Here is a 20172-nt window from a genome sequence, read left to right as displayed (position 1 = left end):
TTTTCGATTTCGAATGCATGCAAGAGACCAGCATTCACATTCCTAATTTCTGCGTGGCTCATCGAGCGTGCGAGAAGTGCATTCAAGAACCTATCTTCAGTCATTGCCCTCACTGCAGCAAGATTCCCGGAGGGCGTGAAAAAATCTTTCGGGGACCAAACACGTTAGCCGATTTTGCCCAATGGGTCTTAGACCCCATCGACAAGACGTGGAGCCAAGAGGACATCGAACATTACGGAGATTGTCATCGTCATGCCACAGCGATGGCTCACAATTTCTCCGGATACGACGGACAGTTTCTTTTGAGGTACTATACGGAACATGGCACCGAACGTCCTAAAGTGATTTTGAACGGAGCCAAAATCATTTTCATGCAAGCGGGACAAGTACAGTTTAAAGATTCGATGAGTTACTTGGCCATGCCTTTGAGCCGAATGCCTAAAACGTTTGGAATGACAGAAATGGCTAAAGGGTACTTTCCACACTTTTTCAATACGGAAGCCAATCAACATGCTGTTCTACCCCATTTGCCTGAGGCTCACTATTACGACCCCGACAACATGCGTACCGAACAACGAGAAGCTTTCTACGCTTGGTACCAAGCTCACGCCTCGGACCCTTTCGACTTTCAGGAAGAAATGTTAAAGTATTGTCGTTCCGACGTGGACATTTTACGGCGTTGCTGTGGAAAATTTCGAGAACTGTTCATGGAACACGGAGGGGTCGATCCTTTGAAAGAAGCTTGCACCATTGCCAAAGCGTGTTCCTTAGTGTACCGCCAACGATTCATGCCTGAAAACACCGTGGCTGTCATCAGTCCTCAAACGACCCACTATGTCAAGCGTCAATACTCGGTCAAAGCCCTACGTTGGTTACATTACTTGTGCGACAAGGAAGACAAATGGATATCAGCATGCCCGCAACGGAGGAGGCGAAAAGACCATCGGAACGTATTCGGTCGATGGCTGGGACTTAGAAAACCCCAAGATCGTGTACGAGTTTAACGGTTGCTTATTTCACGGATGTCCCGTCTGCTACCCTGACCGTGACACTAAAAATCAGTTTTTACAACGGACCATGGAAGACCTGTACCAAGACACTTGTCAGCGACGCCTAAAGCTAGAACAGCAAGGATACCAAGTGGTGGAAATGTGGGAACACGAATACGATCACCGTATGAAAACCGATCCCGAGTTTAAACGCCTCGTGGAAAGTTACCAGTTCATGGACCCGCTGAACCCGAGGGATAGTTTGTACGGAGGAAGGACCAATGCCACCTGTTTGCTGTACCAAGCCGACGAAGAGAAAGGAGAAGAAATCAAATACTTGGACGTGTGTTCGCTGTATCCCTACGTGTGCAAATATTGTCGCTTTCCTGTAGGGCACCCGCAATTGTTCACGAAACACATCGACCTGAAAAACATTCGACAATACGAAGGCTTGATCAAGTGTAAAGTTTTGCCTCCCACGAACCTATACCATCCCGTCTTACCTCACCATTGTCAAGGCAAACTGATGTTTCCCTTGTGCCGTACTTGTGCCGAAACGTGCAACCAGGACCAACCTTGCCATCACAGCCAGGAAGAACGTGACTTGACGGGAACCTGGGTCAGCGTGGAATTGTTCAAAGCTCTGGACATGGGATACCAACTGTTAGAAGTGTACGAAATTTGCCACTTTCCCAAGACACAACAGTACCACAAGGGTGACCCTACTCAGAAAGGCATTTTCGCCGACTACGTGGATGCCTTTTTGAAACTGAAACAAGAAGCCAGCGGCTATCCTTCCTGGTGTCACACTCCCGAAGACCAAATACAATTCAAAGAGAAATACTACGCACAAGAAGGCATCTCTTTAGACCACATCGAAAAAAACGAAGGCAGGCGATCGTTTGCCAAAGTGATGTTAAATTGCTTGTGGGGTAAAATGGCACAACGACCGTGTTTACCCAAGACGGAATATTTGACAGAACCTTCCCGCTACTTCCAGATGATTCACGACAAAACCAAATACATGAAACACGTGGACGTCGTTCGAGAGGATTTGATCTTGGTCAATTACGAAGAAGATCTGGACTTTGTACAAGACGACCCTTTTGGAAATGTCATCATTGCGGCTTACGTGACAGCTCATGCTCGCTTAAAATTGTACGAAGCTTTAGAACTGTTAGAAGAACGCGTCCTGTACTTTGACACGGACAGTTGCATTTACATCCATCACCCGATTCAACAGCACCCTGACATCGAAGGAGACCGTTTAGGAGCCTGGACAGACGAGCATCCCGACGACAAGATTCTAAGTTTCGTCAGTGGCGGTCCCAAAAATTACGGCTACGAATACCGGGACAAACAAGAAGAAGTGCACACGACGTGCAAAGTGAAAGGACTGACTCTGAATCATCGTACCAGTCGAGTGGTCAACTTTGGGGTATTGAAAGAAGCCTTGCAATCGGGAGAGGATGGAAACTTTAAAGTGACCACCTATCAACCGAACAAGATTGTACGTTTACCCACTCACCACATCGTCAGTCGACCCTTGGAAAAAGTCTATCAAATTGTATACCAGAAGCGAGTGCGACTTCCCAATCACTTCACCTTACCGTACGGTCACGTCGGTATTGGTCTGTATATGAAAAGGAACCCTAGGCAAGATCGATAGTTCATTGTTCATTGAAGTAACTTACCATGTCGTTGACGAAGAAGAAACCAGATTGGTTAGGAGTCAAATGTTGGACATCACCGAGACCAGGGTTTTGAGGCTTGGACACAAGAGGTGACCCAGTATGCACGAGAGTAATTCAAGGAAAAAAGTTACTTTTCAACCTGTGTTAGTGACGGTGCCAGAAGAACCCGTCACCCAGGACAGGACTGTCGTGGACAGGCCTGAAAGACCCTTTGGGGAGGACACTTGTGTGACCTTACCCCTACTATAGAACTGGTTAGAACTTTACCCAAAACATGTTGTACATACACTTGTGTTTATTCCACGTTCATGGTTATCATGTGCCTTTTATTCTTGTACTTAAGCCTTTGGCTTTTATGTATTTTTTGTCTCTCGTATTCATGTTTGAAAATAACATTCAATAAACGTGTTCTGAAAAAGTATATAAACTCCTGTCTTGTTTGTTTTTCGTGTCACAAGTGACATTTCTCACACCATGGCTACCTCTGCTGTCTCTGCTCCCTCTTCCTCTACTGTCAAAGTCATCGACGAACACTTAGATCGTGCCAGTTGGGAGGCTTTGTATCTTCGCCATCCCTTTAACATGCTCATTGCTGGACCTAGCGGTTCAGGCAAAACCGAATTCGTCAAACGTTTGATCGAACATAAACATCATTTGATCGATCGACCCCCTCAACGAATCGTGTGGTGTTACAAAGAGTGGCAATCGGCGTACAGCCTCTTGCGAGAAAGTCAAGGCGATTCCATCGTGTTTGTGGAAGGCATTCCTAAAGAAGACGACGGCATCGTCTCTGACTCCCGTCTAACCCATTTGGTCATTTTCGACGACATGTTAGGAGGAGACGAAGAAGAAATTAAACTGTGGTTCACGCGCAAAGGGCATCACCGTAATGCCAGTGTCGTTTACATCACCCAAAATTTGTTTCAACAAAGTAAAGCCCATCGCACCATCAGTCTCAATGCGCATTACGTGGTCTTGTTTAAAAGCCCTCGAGATAAATCGCAAGTGCAAGTCTTAGCCAAACAGTTAGGAACGCCTTGGCTGACTCAGGCGTACGACGATGCCACTCAAACTCCACACGCCTATTTACTCGTCGATTTGAAACCTACGACTCCCGAGGATTTGCGATTTCGTACCCACTTGTTTCACCACTGGTGCCAAGACGGAGGGCCTGTCCTGTACACGTCTCCGTCCTCGACTTCATTTCACTCCCCATAAAAAATCTATAAAAACCTCAGACCCTTTTTCGTCTGTCTCACTCTCAGTGCGAACATGACGTCCCTTCAGTCGCATCTTCTCGTCAAATTGATTCGTGCCTTGTATGGCATCAGTCGAGAAAAAGATCCACAAACACGAGCTCGTGTCTTAGAAGCTAGTCTCAAAGAAGTCTTACGATGGTTCACGGTGACAGCACGTCAATTACTCCAAGGAATCATTCAGATTCCCCATCAAACCAAACGCTTTTTCGATCGAAACAAAGTCGCTTTGGTCCAACTGGCCGATCCCCGCATCGACACTCAAACCAAAAAACAAATCATTTTGAAACCTGGAGGGAGCGGTACTCTAGGAGGGGTCATCATTCGCTCACTCTTAAGATGGGATCCTAATGCCCCCAAAGTTATCCCCAAGACAAAAGTCCAACGAAGCCCCAAGAAGAAAAAGACCAGGTCCCCAAGGAGAACTTCTCCAGTGGCAGGACCCTCCTCTGACCAGACACCACCACCACCCCGGAAAAAGAAAAGAAGCCCCCAGAAAAAGAAAAGTCCACAGAAAACTAGTCGCAAGAGAGGCACTTCGGCCAGGACGCAACCTTACACACGCAAACCACGACCTAAAACGGCGGTGACTGCGTCTCCGGCAGCTTCACGTTTGTCCACTTCTCCGTTAATGACACCCAGAACTGAAGAGTACTTGGAGACGTTGATCACACCAAGAACTTCTCCGTTGATGACCCCCAAAAGAACTTCCCCAGTGGCAGGACCTTCCAATTTAGTGGCAGTGGCTGCTGCTCACAAAGTACCTTCTCCCAAAATCAAAGTTCAAGAAAGATCGGGCATGTTACAAAGTTTGCTGGATTTGTCCAAGCAAGAACTGGCTCGATTTAGTCCGTTACGTACCCCTGCACGACGTGTCATGCCTGTCCTCAAACTAATACGACGTAAAGACAATCAGTGGCGACGCGTTCCAGTATAAAAAAGGCCTGTGACCAAGTCGGGTATCAGTGTTTTTTTGGTGCTCCTGAAGACTCAAAGATGTCACCCTCCAGAAAACCCCAAGGAAAGAAAAGGAAAGGACTGCCACCACGTTTAGCCAAACATGGGGACATGTTATCTGTCCTGTCCAAAGCTTCTCCACCCCTACGAAAAAAACTCATTCAAACAGCCTCCAAACAGGTCATCGATACCGTGTGCGAATGTTGTTTGAACGTTTTGAAAGGCACGATCCCTTTGTCCAAACACCAGAAACAATGCTTAGGCAAACATCGTCACGTTCTTCGCCAAATGGTTCAAAAGAAAATTCCCATTCGTCAAAAAAAGAAGATGTTAGTGCAACGTGGAGGTATTTTACCTCTCTTGTTAGGCCCCATACTGAAAGGAGTCTTGGGAACCATGTTGGGAGGACTGGTGGGAGCAAGATAAAAAGGCCTCGGAAGTTCCAAGATCTCAGAATCGACCCCTGACAACCCCATGGAAGGACGAAAACTAGCTTTAGTACCTTACAAACGATGGATGGAATACCATCGGTGGCAAGAACAACACACCCCGCATTTACCTCCCAATCCCCATTTGAGCGAGATGTCCCAGTTACAACACGAATTGCAGTCCTTGATGGATCGCCAAGATTTGTCCGAAACAGAAAAATCGCAAAAGTACGGTCAACTCTTGCAACGACTGCAACTCTTTCACCAGAAAGCTTTAGACGAAACAGCTCTACCCACTCTGAAAGATTTTAAGACCTTGATGAAAAGTCCAGCACCATCACCAGTACCAGTACCAGTACCAGTACCACCAGTACCCGTGACCAAGACAGAAAAAGGAGAAGAAGAGGAAGGGTTTCAAACTCCACCCGAAAAAGTACGCAAGTTAACAACACCACCTACCTCCAGAATTGGATGGATTAAAAAGATGATGGCCACCCCTTCTTCATCACAAGAGAAAAAGAAAGTGAAGACAGAAGTGAAGACAGAAGTGAAACAAGAACCGATATCCCCCGCTCAGACATCCTTCTCCTCTTCGACACCTATTGCTGGCCGCACACGCAAAGCATTGCAATCCAAGAAAATACCCCAAGAGAAAAAGAGTAGCATCCTCCAAGAGTGGGTGCCTTATTAACACACCAACCAACACAAAAAAAAAATTGAAAAAGTCTTAGCCAGCATTTACTACGATCCCTCCCATCCTGCAGGTTACGCAGGAGTTCAAAAATTGTATCGTGCTGCCAAAACGCGACTGAAAAGTCTCCGTTTACCTCAAGTGCAACGATGGTTACAAGAACAAGCTACCTACACTTTACACAAACCCATTCGACGCAAGTTTGCCAGAAGTCGCACCCGAGTGGAAGCATCGATCATCAATGGCAAGCCGATTTAGCCGATGTCTCTCATTTGGCCAGCTACAATCGTGGCTACAAATATTTGTTTTGTGTCATCGACGTCTTTTCCAAATTTGCCTGGGTCGTGCCCTTGACTTCCAAATCGAGCAGCGAGTTAGTGCGAGCCCTGCAACGGGTGTTGAAACAAAGCGGTCGTCACCCTCTTCGATGGCAAACGGACAAAGGCATCGAATTTCTGAACCAAGCTTTCCAAAAAGAATCAAAAAAACGTGACATTCATTTTTTACCACCGAGAATCCCGAAACCAAAGCCAGCATCGTGGAACGTTTTCAACGCACTTTGAAAGAACGCATGTGGAAATATTTTACGCATCACCACACTCTGAAGTACATCGACATCTTACCGCACCTGGTGCAAGCGTACAACCAATCTTACCATCGAAGCATCGGACGTGCCCCGCAAGACGTGACTCCCGACAACGAAGTGTTGGTGTTTGAGCGTCTGTTTGGTACGTCCCCGACGAGGGCTGTCCCCGAGAAAAGTGGAATGTTGGCCGTAGGAGATTGGGTGCGCATTGGCAAAACCAAACGCACTTTCGACAAAGGTTACTTACCTAACTGGACGACCGAATTGTTTCGCGTCACTGGACGAGTGCATGGCCGTCATCCTGCCGTCTATAAATTGGAAGACATGAACGGAGAAGTGCTCAAAGGAACGTTTTATTTGCCCGAGTTACAACGTGTCACCAAAAAAGAAGACGACGTGTACGACATCGAAAGCATTCTCGAACGCAGAACCCGTAAAGTGGGCAAACGACGTGTCAAAGAAGTCAAAGTACGTTGGAAAGGATATCCACCCAGTTTCGATTCTTGGATCGACGCTTCGCAAGTCATCGACTATAAAAAGAAGTGACCATCATGCCCTTTCACACAGCAGACGCAGCTACGTCGACCACTCCTCCTTCACCTAGTTCTTCTGTGCAAGATTTACAAAAACAACCCTTGTGGGTGTGGTGTGGAGAACGTGTGCCTAAAACGCAAATCGTCTTTTTCTGCCAAATCTTCGTGGTGTATTGTGTCATCGGGGCAGCCATCGCCAATCTGAGTTTGCAACAAGGAGACAAACAATTGTGGACCATTTTATTGCGCAGTTGCATCGGTTACCTGCTTCCTAATCCCTCCCTGAAATTCACCTCGAACGGGAACCCCGGGAACCTTGTGTCCAGTGCCAGTGCCAGTCACCACTTCAACCACAACCAGAACCCCATTTTAGACGGAGACACGCCTCTGACGTCCAGTAATATCCCCTCGGACAGCCACAGAACTCTGGAATTATGAGTCACCAAAACCAATTTTACTTAACCTTACCCAGTGACAGTTCCATGGACGTGTTTCCCAAGAACACGTTGTGCTGTTACACGGCCAAATTACCTCAAGCCATCCAGTTAGATCACGAAGCCCATTGGAAAGTGGTTTTAGTAGAAATGATTCACCCGACCCAAGTCCTCAATGTCCTTCCCAATCAAAATTTTTTTGATGTGGAAGTTCATGACGAGCAAATGCAACAGTGGATGGATAGCAATGTCAAATATGACAAGAAAACCCGTACACAAAATCAAAAGTACACCACCTCTCACTTGTTCATTCCCCCAGGCTATTATTTTAGTGGTCAACATTTGGTCAGCACCATAACCTCCAGGTTTAATGTCGTGTTTCTGAAAGCTTTGGAGCATGTCAACAAAAGTGTCACCATGGAGTACCACAAAACAGCTCGTCGCTTCTTGATGAAATTTGAACGGAGTAAAATCATGTCCATTTTATTTTGTCCTGAATTGTTTGACATGTTGGGCGGAGACATGGACATGAGAAAGACCATGATCAAGAAAAACAAATTACCCATCGTTTACGACAACGAGTCTTTTAGCAAGTTATTTCGTGCCCCAGTAGAACTGAACCAAGGACTGAATTTGATGTTTGTGTACTCCGATGTGGTGGAGTATAACGTGGTGGGACACACCTCCGTACCGTTACTGCGTGTCATTCCTTTCAAAGTAGATTCTGCCACGGGCGCTGACGAGGAAGGTGGAAACACTTACCACGTCCACCGCGAATTTGTACATCCTCACTATTTGCCTGTCAGTAAGTCGTATTTGGACACGGTCAACATTGCTATAAAAGGAGATCTGGGACAAAATATTCCATTCACCAAAGGAAAAGTCACGGTGAAACTCCATTTTCGAAAACGGTTCTCTCACGACTCGTAAGTAAGTCATGTATCGAGTGTACCGAGGGGTTGCTCGACAGCGAGGACACGGCTTAGGAGATATGTTAAAATCGGCCTTTCGTTCGGTGGCCCCGGTGTTGAAACCGATGGTGACACGCGGATTGCACGCCTTGAAAGATGCGGCACTGACGCAAGGCAAAGAATTTCTCCAAAATGTCATCATCGACAAACAAAACCCTAAAGAAGCCTTCATGAGGGCAGGCAAAAATGTCTTGCTGCAAACGGGCAAAGACATTTTAGGCCAACGAGAAACACCTATAAATGCCCTGCACGCTACCGAGTCAGGCATTCAGCAAGGACAAGGCAGAAAGAGACGACGAAGAAAACACCCTTTCACCAGACTTCAAGCGAGAAAGGCCAAGAAAAGAAGAACCGTTCGAGACTTAGACGTTTTCGATTATTGAGAAAAGAGACAAAAAAAATGATGCACCGAGAATCTTGCGCTTGTTCCAAGACGGAACTGGACCTGTTTGCCATGCTCCCCACGATGATGACGATGCAAGAATCCCAGTGGGTGGAATTTCACCCCGTCTCCTCACTGACCGATTCCGCTCCCATCGAGTTTGAAATCAAAGGACAGCCCGAAGATTACATCGATCTGAATAGCAGTTACTTGTACCTGAAAGTCAAAATTCTAGATAAGACTGGAGGTGCTATAGACGATGAAGCAGTAGCTCCCGTCAACAATTTCATGCATTCCTTGTTCAGTGGAGTGGACTTGTACTTGAATAACAAACTGGTCAGTAGCAGCATGGATACTTACCCTTATCGTGCCTACCTGGAAAATCTCTTGACGTACGGAATAGATGCCAAGAACACTCATCTCAATGCCTGTGTGGTATGGGAAGCTGACGAACCTACCAAGTTTGAAATATTGGAAACTGATGAAAAGAAAGACAACAATGATGGATTTGTAGAACGAGGAAAGAGAATCACGGGAGCCGACACAAGTTTAGAACTGATGGATCGTTTGCATTTGGACATGTGGTTGCAAGAAAAGTATTTGCTGAACGGGGTGGATGTCCGTCTGAGACTGAATCGTAGCAGTGCCGCTTTCCATTTGATGGCTGATAGTGACGGTTACAAAACCAAAATCCTAGAAGCCAGACTCTACGTACGCCGTGTGGAAGTGTTACCTAAAGTGGGAAACGACATCAGTCAGACGTTGAGCAGAACGACTGCCAAGTATCCCATACGACGCGTGGAAGTGAAAACCTTCACCATTCCCAAGGGACAGCGATCCATGATCGAAGATCATCTGTTCCAAGGACAGTTACCCAAACGTTTGATCGTTGGTATCGTCGAGAATACAGCCTTCAACGGAGCTGCCGAAAAAAATCCTTTCTACTTTCAACACTTTGGCGTGTCCAAAATCGAAGTCAGTCGCGATGGCAAGACCTTGTGTACCCGACCTTTCGAACCTGACTTTACCAAGAAGAATTACTTGAGATCGTACTTGTCCCTGTACGAAGCCACCGGACAGTTAGGAACCAATCCCAGTCACGGTATTACGTACGAGGATTATGCAGGAGGCTACGCTTTGTGGGCTTTCGATTTCACTCCAGACCAAGGCAGCGACGAGGGACATTTCCACCCTATAAAATCCGGCCAGATTCGTGTGGAAATTCAGTTTAAAGACCGAGACCCTGATGAAACGGTGAACGTCATCCTGTATGCAGAATTCGATAATACCATAGAAATCAACAGTTTGAGAGAAGTCATCCTAGATTACTAGAAACCATGGAAGACTGTTATCCCTCTTTACCTAGTGGAGAAACTTTTAGTGTTGCATTGTTGTTAAAAAATGTTAGAGTTGTTGTTGTTTAGTGTTAAGTGATTTTTGAATAAAAAATGTTGTGTTTTGAAAAAAATGCCTTTGTCTTTTGTTTAGCTATAAGAATGTTGGATTGATGCTCTTTCATTTCTTACTATCCCTCTCATGACACTCACTAAACGTTGCGACTCAAAAACCGTGTGGGGGATGTTTTCCTTCACGTCCGCGCTTTGACTTTAAGAACCGGGTTGTTTCCAGTCTAACCATCCATTGTCGACTCATCCTCCTACGAAGATGTGCTCCAAACTAGCTAAACTCAACGAAGCCTACGTGAATTTGCATAGGGTCAGACACAGTCTGATACCGAAGCCAGAAGAAATAGAGAATGTGAGAATGTTAAAAATCACTGAAGACCTGATAGAAGAGCTCTTCAGAGAAGAAATGAACAGGGAAAAAGAAGAATGGATAGAGAAGTACAGACTTCAGAGACAGCAGCAACAGCAGCAACAACAACAACAACAACAACAGCAACCTGAAGCTGACAGAGGCTTTGTCGATTGTCGTATCGACACCAAAGAGTTCTTCTTCTCTTTCCGAAGAAGCAGACCTATCGCCAGAAAGTCTATCCTCAGAGGACATCGCATTCTTAGAAACTAAAAAAATGCCATAGCAAGCAAAAAAACAGCCCTTTTCAGGGCTACCTCCCAATACTCTAGAAAAGAAATAACGATCGATTTGCAATGTGTGTAGGTAGAGTAGTGTGAAAATAAACACTAACTCTTTTTAAAAAAATGTGAGGGTATGTGTTTGTGAGTTTGTGTGTTTGTAAGTGATCAAGTACATTGGTGTGGATAGTAGATTAAAATGATGTCTTTATTTGGTGTTTGAGGTGTAGATTTGAGGTTAGATTGGATTGCTTTGCGTATGTGGATAGTCTATTGAAGTGATTTATAAAAAATTTTAAAATAGTGATGGGTAGCATAAAAAAGTGATTGAGTGTTTCTTTTAGGTCCGCGCATTGTTGTTTTTGGTCATGATGTAGGTCAATTTTATGTTTTTTAGGGGGATGTTTTCCTTCACGTCCGCGCTTTCATTATAAATTGAAACTCGCTGGGCAGTCTAGCTACCCTTGTTGATTGATCAACACCAAAAATGAACACGAGACTGTCTAAACTGTTGGAACTTCATGTGCATCTGGAATATGCCAGGCGCCTGTTGAATGAACTGGCCGCGGAAGCCATTGTGGAGGAGGGAAGGATAAGAGAGGAGGAGGAAAGAAGAAAAAAAGAAGAGGAGGAGAGAAGATATAAAGAAGAAGAAGAAGAGGAAAGAAGATACAAAGAGGAGGAGAGAAGAAACAAAGAAGAGGAGGAGGAGAAGGAAAAGAAGAGAAGAAGAATAAATTTCAGAATCCCAGAGAGCGAAAATTGGGATTCTGAAGCGACATATCCTGCCTCTGCTCTCTCCCCCCAAAAAGTAAAAAGTAACTGGGGGATAAGATGTGTATGTGGCGCCAGGCCTGGAAGGTGCCACCATTAACCAGGTGTCCATGAAGTTCCAAAAAAAAAAAAAAAAAACAGCCCTTTTCAGGGCTACCCAATATTCTAGAAAAGAAATAACCATCAATTTGCCAATGTGTAGGTAGAGTAGTGTGAATATAAACACTAACTCTTTTTTAAGATAGTGTGAGGGTATGTGTTTGTGTGTTTGTGTTTGTACCCGCTCACGTACGATTGTGTGAATAGTAGATTATGGATTTGTTTATTGTTCTTAGCGTATGTGAAGAGTATAATTTGGGTTTTGTAAGCGCTCACGTACGATTGTGTGGATAGTAGATTATGGATTTTGTTTATTGTTTCTTAGCGTATGTGTTTGTGTGTTTGTGTTTGTGTGTTTGTGTTTGTACCCGCTCACGTACGATTGTGTGGATAGTAGATTATGGATTTGTTTATTGTTTCTTAGCGTATGTGTTTGTGTGTTTGTGTTTGTGTGTTTGTGTTTGTACCCGCTCACGTACGATTGTGTGGATAGTAGATTATGGATTTGTTTATTGTTTCTTAGCGTATGTGTTTGTGTGTTTGTGTTTGTGTGTTTGTGTTTGTACCCGCTCACGTACGATTGTGTGGATAGTAGATTATGGATTTGTTTATTGTTTCTTAGCGTATGTGTTTGTGTGTTTGTGTTTGTGTGTTTGTGTTTGTACCCGCTCACGTACGATTGTGTGGATAGTAGATTATGGATTTGTTTATTGTTTCTTAGCGTATGTGGAGAGTATAGTTTGGGTTTTGTAAGCGCTCACGTACGATTGTGTGGATAGTAGATTATGGATTTGTTTATTGTTTCTTAGCGTATGTGTTTGTGTGTTTGTGTTTGTGTGTTTGTGTTTGTACCCGCTCACGTTCGATTGTGTGGATAGTAGATTATGGATTTTGTTTATTGTTTCTTAGCGTATGTGTTTGTGTGTTTGTGTTTGTGTGTTTGTGTTTGTACCCGCTCACGTACGATTGTGTGGATAGTAGATTATGGATTTGTTTATTGTTTCTTAGCGTATGTGTTTGTGTGTTTGTGTTTGTGTGTTTGTGTTTGTACCCGCTCACGTACGATTGTGTGGATAGTAGATTATGGATTTGTTTATTGTTCTTAGCGTATGTGAAGAGTATAGTTTGGGTTTTATTATATGAAATGAAAAAGTAGGGGATGTTTTCCTTCACGTCCGCGCGTTGTTTGGTCATGATCTAGGTAAGATCAATTTTACGTTTTAGGGGGATGTTTTCCTTCACGTACGCGCTTTAAGTATAAGAACCCACAGTATTCGTCGTTCAAACCATTCTGCAAAGAATAAAAAAAGAAGATGGCTTCTAACCAAATGGACAAAATACAAACATTACAAGACGTTTTAGACAACTTAGGAATGATGGAGCAGATGTTGATAAGACTGGTTGAAGACCATTATTCCTATAGTCCCCATCGTGTAAAGATGGAAATCAATAACTTAAAAAAGGTAAAGGACAAGATTAGTGGTGTCATGAAAGAGATAAAGGAGGAGAAGGAGGATGAAGAGGAAAGAATAAGAATAAGCAAATGGAACGAAAAGATTGAAAAAGAAGAAGAAAATGAGAAGAGGAAGAAAGAAGAGGAGGAAGAGAAGAAGAAAGAAGAGCAGGAGAAAAAAAAGAAAGAAAAGAAGAGAAAGAGTGTTGGAGATAAAATAAGAACTTGGTGGAGAAAAAGAAGAAACTAGAAGCGGAAGAAAACCCAAAGGCCCTTTTCAGGGCCAGCCATATTTCTCGAAAAGAGATAGCCTTTCCATTGCCTAAATTTAAATTTAAATTTAAAAAAAAATTTTAAAAAAAAAAAATCCCATATTCAATTCCCCTTTTCCCTAGACAAGCCCAAACTCTATTCCCATGTTAATTTCCCCTTGTCCCTAGACAGACCCAAACTCTGTGTTAAATTCCCATTGTCCCTAGAGTTGCCCACGATTTTTCTCCATGTTAAATTTCCATTGTCCCTAGAGTTGCCCAGGGGTCTTTTTAATGCTAAGTCCCATTGTCCCTAGGGTGCCCCACTTAACTACTAGCGACTATTCGTAGCCTTGACTATTGGTGCAAACGTTTGAAGTTAATTGATCAATTCATTACAACAGATTAATTGATTTATATACAATGTTAGAATGTTAGCGCATATTCTCTCTCTCTCTCTCTCTCTCTCTCTCTCTCTCTGTGTTACAGCGTTACCGTCATTACGGCGACAGTTCATTGTCAGTGGGTAGTCATTATGTCGACAGCAGTATTAGGGATACAAAATATGTGTAACCTTAATATTTGCTATCATTGTGTACATTACCTTGATGCCTGATTCACATACAGAATTTCATACATGTATTATATATTACTGAATACTAGTATTTACAATTTTTAATGCAAGACATGCACGTGTTTATTAAATATTGTTATGCAAAAATTTAACCGTGGGTTAGGATTGTGTTTTCTCCCACTGTCAGCGAATAATCATTAAGGCGAAAATTCCAAAATTGCTTCCTAATTTTTCAAAGTTAATAAATATTTTAAGGCAGCATTTCCCAAAAGTGTGGTAAGCTTACTAACGGTGGCACACGAAAGAGTTTCAAGGGGTACGTGGCAGAACATAAATCACCAGAATTCGCACTAAAGATAAAACACTATTGCACTGGGAGAAGGTGTACACCAATAAGACAGATGTCCCATGCGAATGTTGTAAAATCGGGAAACAGTGTTTTAAGTGATATATTTAACTGATTTGAAAAAAATACACACCCTTTTATTACATGTCTCTCAGATCAAAGTCATTGCCAAATTAGAATACGCGGAGCTTTTCGAAAAGAAGAAGAAATCGACATGTACTTAACAATAGTCAGTGTTCTCTTAAAACTGGGTTTTGTAAAGAATATTTAAACTAGACGAACTTAATAAATATTTCAAAAAATAAAACATAAAAAGACCTAACAGGAGCGTGTACAACTGATTATATACATATGTGTTGATGTACGATACATCTCATTAAACTTTAACCCATAGAAAAGATTTGTGTTATCTTATTCTTTATTTAGATAATGGCCTTTTTATCTCTTTCCATACAACTATGACCTAGAAAGTTTGAAGGACATTTATTCAGAGAGGTGAGTCAGGATAAGTATCGCTATATATAGCTTAATCGCCCGTCCTAGGACGGCAGTCATATAAGAAAGTTTAAACAAAAGCAAAAGCATTAAACAAAAAACCAACAACAAAAAATTGATACACCCGTGTTTAAAAGAAAGTTTGAAGATAAAAATTAAAATTGAAATAAAAATAAAACTATAAAAAATGGGATGCCGCGAGTTTATATATATATGATAATATGTTATCTTTTGTAATACAAATCTCTCTTTATCGTGTTACCGTCATTACGTCATTTACTCATGAGATTGCTAACGTGTACGAATTGCGCGTGAAATTCGGTATAAGGCAGCATCCTTTTCCGTTATCCCAATAGCCAGCATCCTTTTTCGTTATCCCAATAACCAGTATTCTTTCTCGTTATCCCAATAGCCAGCATCAATGCTGCATATCATCCTACGCCCGAGTTTCCGTACTTTGTTTGATTCACGACGCCAGCTCAAACAGGAAACAAAACTGGAACCCTGAAAATTTGGTTCCATGTGATAAGCAGTTGATCCGTCCAGGTCATGTGATAATCGAAAACAAATATCTCAACAAAATTTGTCTTTCGAAAAGCATAAGGCTTGGACGAAACAAAACCTTATAACTTATAAGAACATACAGTACAACAAAGTTCGATTACAATACGATACCATGACACAGACAAAGTAAAGAAAATAAATACATGAATAAAAGGTTTTTTTTGAAAATAATACATTCAAAGTACAAACTACTAGGATGCTTTGATATTTTACATTTCACTCAATATTTGCTTGCATTTATTTTACTATCGTTCATATGACATTGTCAGCGAAATAATTTTAGCTGTATCACAATCTACAAATTAACTTAGTAACTATTAATCTGTATTTCATCAATGTATTTATACGGTGTTCCCTAGGTCAATATGTTCACTGCTTGCATCATATGAGTGTGCTAAGTATACGGTCAGTAACTCGGCAAAATGTATCAAATCGTAGTTAATCTAGTAATGTATTCATGATCATGTTAAATTGCAAATTCACTATAAATTTGGTTGGAAATTATTAAAAATGTAATTATTTAAATATTCACAATTCATTTGTCTATTCTAGGTGGATAAAGTGCATACATTTGTATATAATAAAATGATACATAATTGTCGGATAATCTCACCGATCGGACATACTATAAATTACTCTGCATAGTATTTTATTATTATAATTAAAAAAATGGAGCTGTCTGGGTATTTGATGTGTACACCCGTTATATGTTGATCATGACCCATTACTTAAAACAACATGCTAATCTCGAAGTGAGTTTCAACAGTTGTAAGAAGGAGCTTGTCAGATAATTTGATTAAATTAAAAATGAAATATGGATAGAGCCTACACCGTTTGAAAGTTGTTAGATTGTAAGAAATTCGAGGATCAAAACACTCAAATGACTTACATAAGCCAGTGTCTGAAACTACGATCTTGTAAAGATCAAACTTAACGCACATTTCCACTAACCTGTGGACTATTGTATTGCTCAGATGTGTGACTGTTTCCACAATTTGATAACTTAATATATAAAAGGAAGTAAATGCGAATATTTAAAAAATACCAAGCCTAGATTTAGTGTAAATACTTTTATCGAATCGAAAGGCGGACATAATAAAAAAGTAATATTGATGTATGGTTCAGAATCAGATGTGATTCTATTCAAAATTGTCGAGTCTAATTGCAGTTGTTGAAGCTGAGTGCATTTTATTTGTTAATCATATCGCTTTACTCGATCTTGCTGACCATTTAGTGTACTGATGACCATTTAGTGTATTGAATGCACGTTTGAGGTTCGCGCATATTATGTGACCTTGTTATATGCATCTTTAAAGATTGCTTAGGTTTTTGCAACTTCCTTTGGGATTTTGTACCGTGCATATATTTGAATATATACATGCGTTGCGAGTGAAACGGGACAAACAATGAATACAACGGAATAATTCTATAATAAATATGATTCAAATTGATAGTTTTTCCTTGCCGAATAGGTATATAGCATTTAAAATATCTCTCAAATATTCTTTGTTATAAAAAATCTGTATTTTTATTACGTAAAGTCTCATATGCTGCATCTTGTATGAATTACTAATCATTTAAATTAATGAAGTTTATACTTTCCATATTTTCTCTTTTTTTGCCACAACCAGTACCGACTGCTGCTTTAAACGATTAGAGACTGACTAAATGTACTGAAAACCTATTGGTATTTTTCGGTGTACACAAATTATCTGAAATCTGTCTTTTGCTACCAAAAATTGTTTATGATGAAGCAAACGGTATGCACATTTTATGTCTTAACCAATTGTAAACATCAGGGTCCACCTCTTGCAATGTAGAACTAATACAGGTACTGGATACATAGCTATGACAAAAGTTCATAAATGTAAGATATACAGAGCGTAACGAGTACAGTACGCGTGTATCTGGCACTTTTATCACGGTAACATTATTTCTAAAGCTGAAGATTATATACATATGGAGCACTGACCTTTTGGCCCCTTGCTCAGGCAGCAGACATCAACAGGCTTTGTCGTGGTTGGGTGACCCTCGTTTTTACAAATAAGATAAATGCCTAACGGTCGGTAGATATAATTAAAACATATATTATTGAACCACTTTGTAAATAAAAACATCACTCTTCAATAAAAAAAGAAGTAACAGATACAACAGCTTGCCTTAATCCACAAAACAATTAAACGCACATTGTTAAGAAGATGACGTAATCTTTGCGCTACTTTCACAATAAATTACCGGATAGGGAAGCTTCAAGGTATGTGTGCGATACCTGGACTCTTGAGAAGCATATATCTTTAAAATATTTTTATTTCTTTATATTTATACGGAATACATGCTAATTTAAGAACAAATATCAATGTATTTCTTTATTAGAAGATTAGACACACCAGACTGAGATGAAAAAAGTAGGGTTTGCAAAACAGCTAGTATTCTCTGTCGCATGGGTGAGAACAAAAAGAGCCATGTTGCTGAGGCTGCTAACGGGATGACAATTCATAGGACATGAAAACTTGTCAACAAGTGAGTATGACTATATAGAATAACGGCCATTTTCTGCCCATCTCCAAATTTCTTCGCATAATGAATGTTATAAATATGAGGTGGCTTGATTTAATTTCTGACATAAAGTTTCGTGTTTACTTGCTTGTTGACGTGGAAACTGTGTCTTAAGGAAATATCAAAGAAGACAGACACATTTGTCCTTCCTTCCCATGTATTTGTCTTTAATATTGTATCTTCATAAAGTATTCACTAAGTTTAAAATGACATAATTTATATTGATTCTTTTCCTGATATAAAGTTACATGAAACCAGGTTTTATCCTGTTAAAAAATGACCAGAAATAAACCTGAGTAACGGTGGTGTATGAATCTAACTTAGAAGTCAATATGTAAATTCTTTTGCAATAATTTTTCTTAATTTCGTTGCAACACACACACACACACACACACACACACACACACACACCCAATCCAAAACCAGGTTGAGTCATGTGGATTAAATTTGTCTTCCTTGTCTAAGTTTAAAATGACATCATTTATATTGATTCCTTTCCTGATATAAAGTTACATGAAACAAGGTTTTAACCTGTTAAAAAATGACCAGAAATAAACCTGAGTAACGGTGGTGTATGAATCTAACTCAGAAGTCAATATGTAACTGTATTTACTGCCATAGTAAAAATAAGACAGTCATTGGTAACATAAGAACTCTGTGTTCTTGGAACTTTGTTCAGTATTGATGTTTGATACGATTTATTGCGAGGCCTAGAGGCATCTGAAGTCTCTTAATCGCCGAAAATATTGGTGTTCGTCCTCTTTGTAAAAATAATTTTAAAAATTCTTTTGCAATAATTTTCCTTAATTTCGTTGCAACACACACACACACACACACACACACACACTAAGCCAAAACCTGGTTGAGTCATGTGGATTAAATTTGTCTTCCTTGTCTAAATGGTGTCTACACCTGTCTAGTTCTTAATCCAGTATCATGAAAATACCTTTGTATCGATTTCCTAAGGAACGTGCCTTGTTAATGAAGCAATGCCATCTTGTACTGAAGATCTGTGTGCACCGCAAATCGTTTCTACCAAATAAAAATGCTCGCATAGTAAAAATGAAAAAAGAAAGAAGCAGTAACTTCACCTTAAATATTGTTTTCATATTTAATTGTGAATACATATGGTCATAACAATGTATAATGTTGTAAATTGCACCTCAAGAAGCTTTATTTAGTGCAACAGTCGAAATGTTAATCTATAGAACTAGAAGAGAAACTTATACATCACATAGGTCTCAACCATGGTTTAGTTTCAGATATACCACTGAAATGAATTCTTTGGTTTGTGTTTTAACATACAACTGCCTTTTGGTGCAACTGGAGGAACGTATCAAACGTAGTGAAATTATTTGTATCGGAATAATACGATGAAACTGATCAACAAACTGTAACTTAATTTTGTAACCTGTTGAACTAGAAATTTTAGAGATTACTTTTGGATACTACCTTGTTAAAAGATGATAGCAGGAACTGCATACTTAAGTTCCTGGCCCCGTATTTTAAGCAAGAATTAAACTCAAGCTCAAAATCAGAAGCCTTAGATGTATTATAACTTTGATTAAATTAATAGAATTTTCAGGATCTTCTAAACTTTTAAGCTATCTTATGTAATATGGCCTACTTAGATTGTATCGTTTTTGTTAAAAGAGGACTAAGTGTTTAAGAAGTAGCTACTTTTGGCACTCATTAACCAGATCATATATTATTTGTTTTGTTGTTGGCATCTCTCTAATGAGGATTTCACGTGCGGCAAATTATGTTGAAGACCAGAAGAGAACATTTGGATACAACTCTCTACGATTAACATCGGGGTCGACATATATGTATAAATTGGAGTCCATGTAATTTATATTACACTTGTGGTTGTATTTTTACAAACGATGTTGATGTCAATTACAAAAATTTTAATTAAGCCATATTTTTAATTAAGATATCGCCTTCAATAAAATAAACACCATATGCCCCGAATTTTATAAAAAGTCAAGAATTGAAGCTAGCAAATATATTTTATCTGTATTTATTTAGTATCTAATATTATAACAAGCAAGATGGACTCAGCTAGTTATGCTTCGTTTACCATATTTATCCACTGTGATT

General features: G+C 40.7%; 1 protein-coding gene across 8 annotated transcripts in view; it reads right to left on the bottom strand.

Moving 5' to 3' along the window:
• Window positions 1-20172, bottom strand: part of LOC149797855 (uncharacterized) — a 128439-nt gene that overhangs the window by 79294 nt on the left and 28973 nt on the right. For 3 of the 8 annotated variants that reach the window (XM_089962876.1, XM_089962871.1, XM_089962875.1), the window contains exons 2-3: window positions 19016-19101; window positions 17486-17569 (exon numbers count right to left, since the gene is read on the bottom strand). The exons of 2 other annotated variants lie outside the window; for them this stretch is intronic. Coding sequence is in view for 1 of the 6 variants with exons in the window: in XM_089962869.1 (XP_089818995.1) it covers window positions 17486-17630 (145 nt within the window). In the remaining 5 variants the exon portion in view is untranslated. Of the gene's footprint in view, window positions 1-17485; window positions 18962-19015; window positions 19102-20172 lie in introns of those variants that run through there. 3 more of the 8 variants (XM_089962872.1, XM_089962874.1, XM_089962869.1) reach the window with 2 other exon arrangements.

Source organism: Sinohyriopsis cumingii, chromosome 6 (assembly GCF_028554795.1).
Source record: "Sinohyriopsis cumingii isolate HCF-2022 chromosome 6, ASM2855479v2, whole genome shotgun sequence".
Lineage (NCBI taxonomy): Eukaryota > Metazoa > Mollusca > Bivalvia > Unionida > Unionidae > Sinohyriopsis > Sinohyriopsis cumingii.
This window is presented reverse-complemented; position numbering and strand designations above follow the sequence as displayed.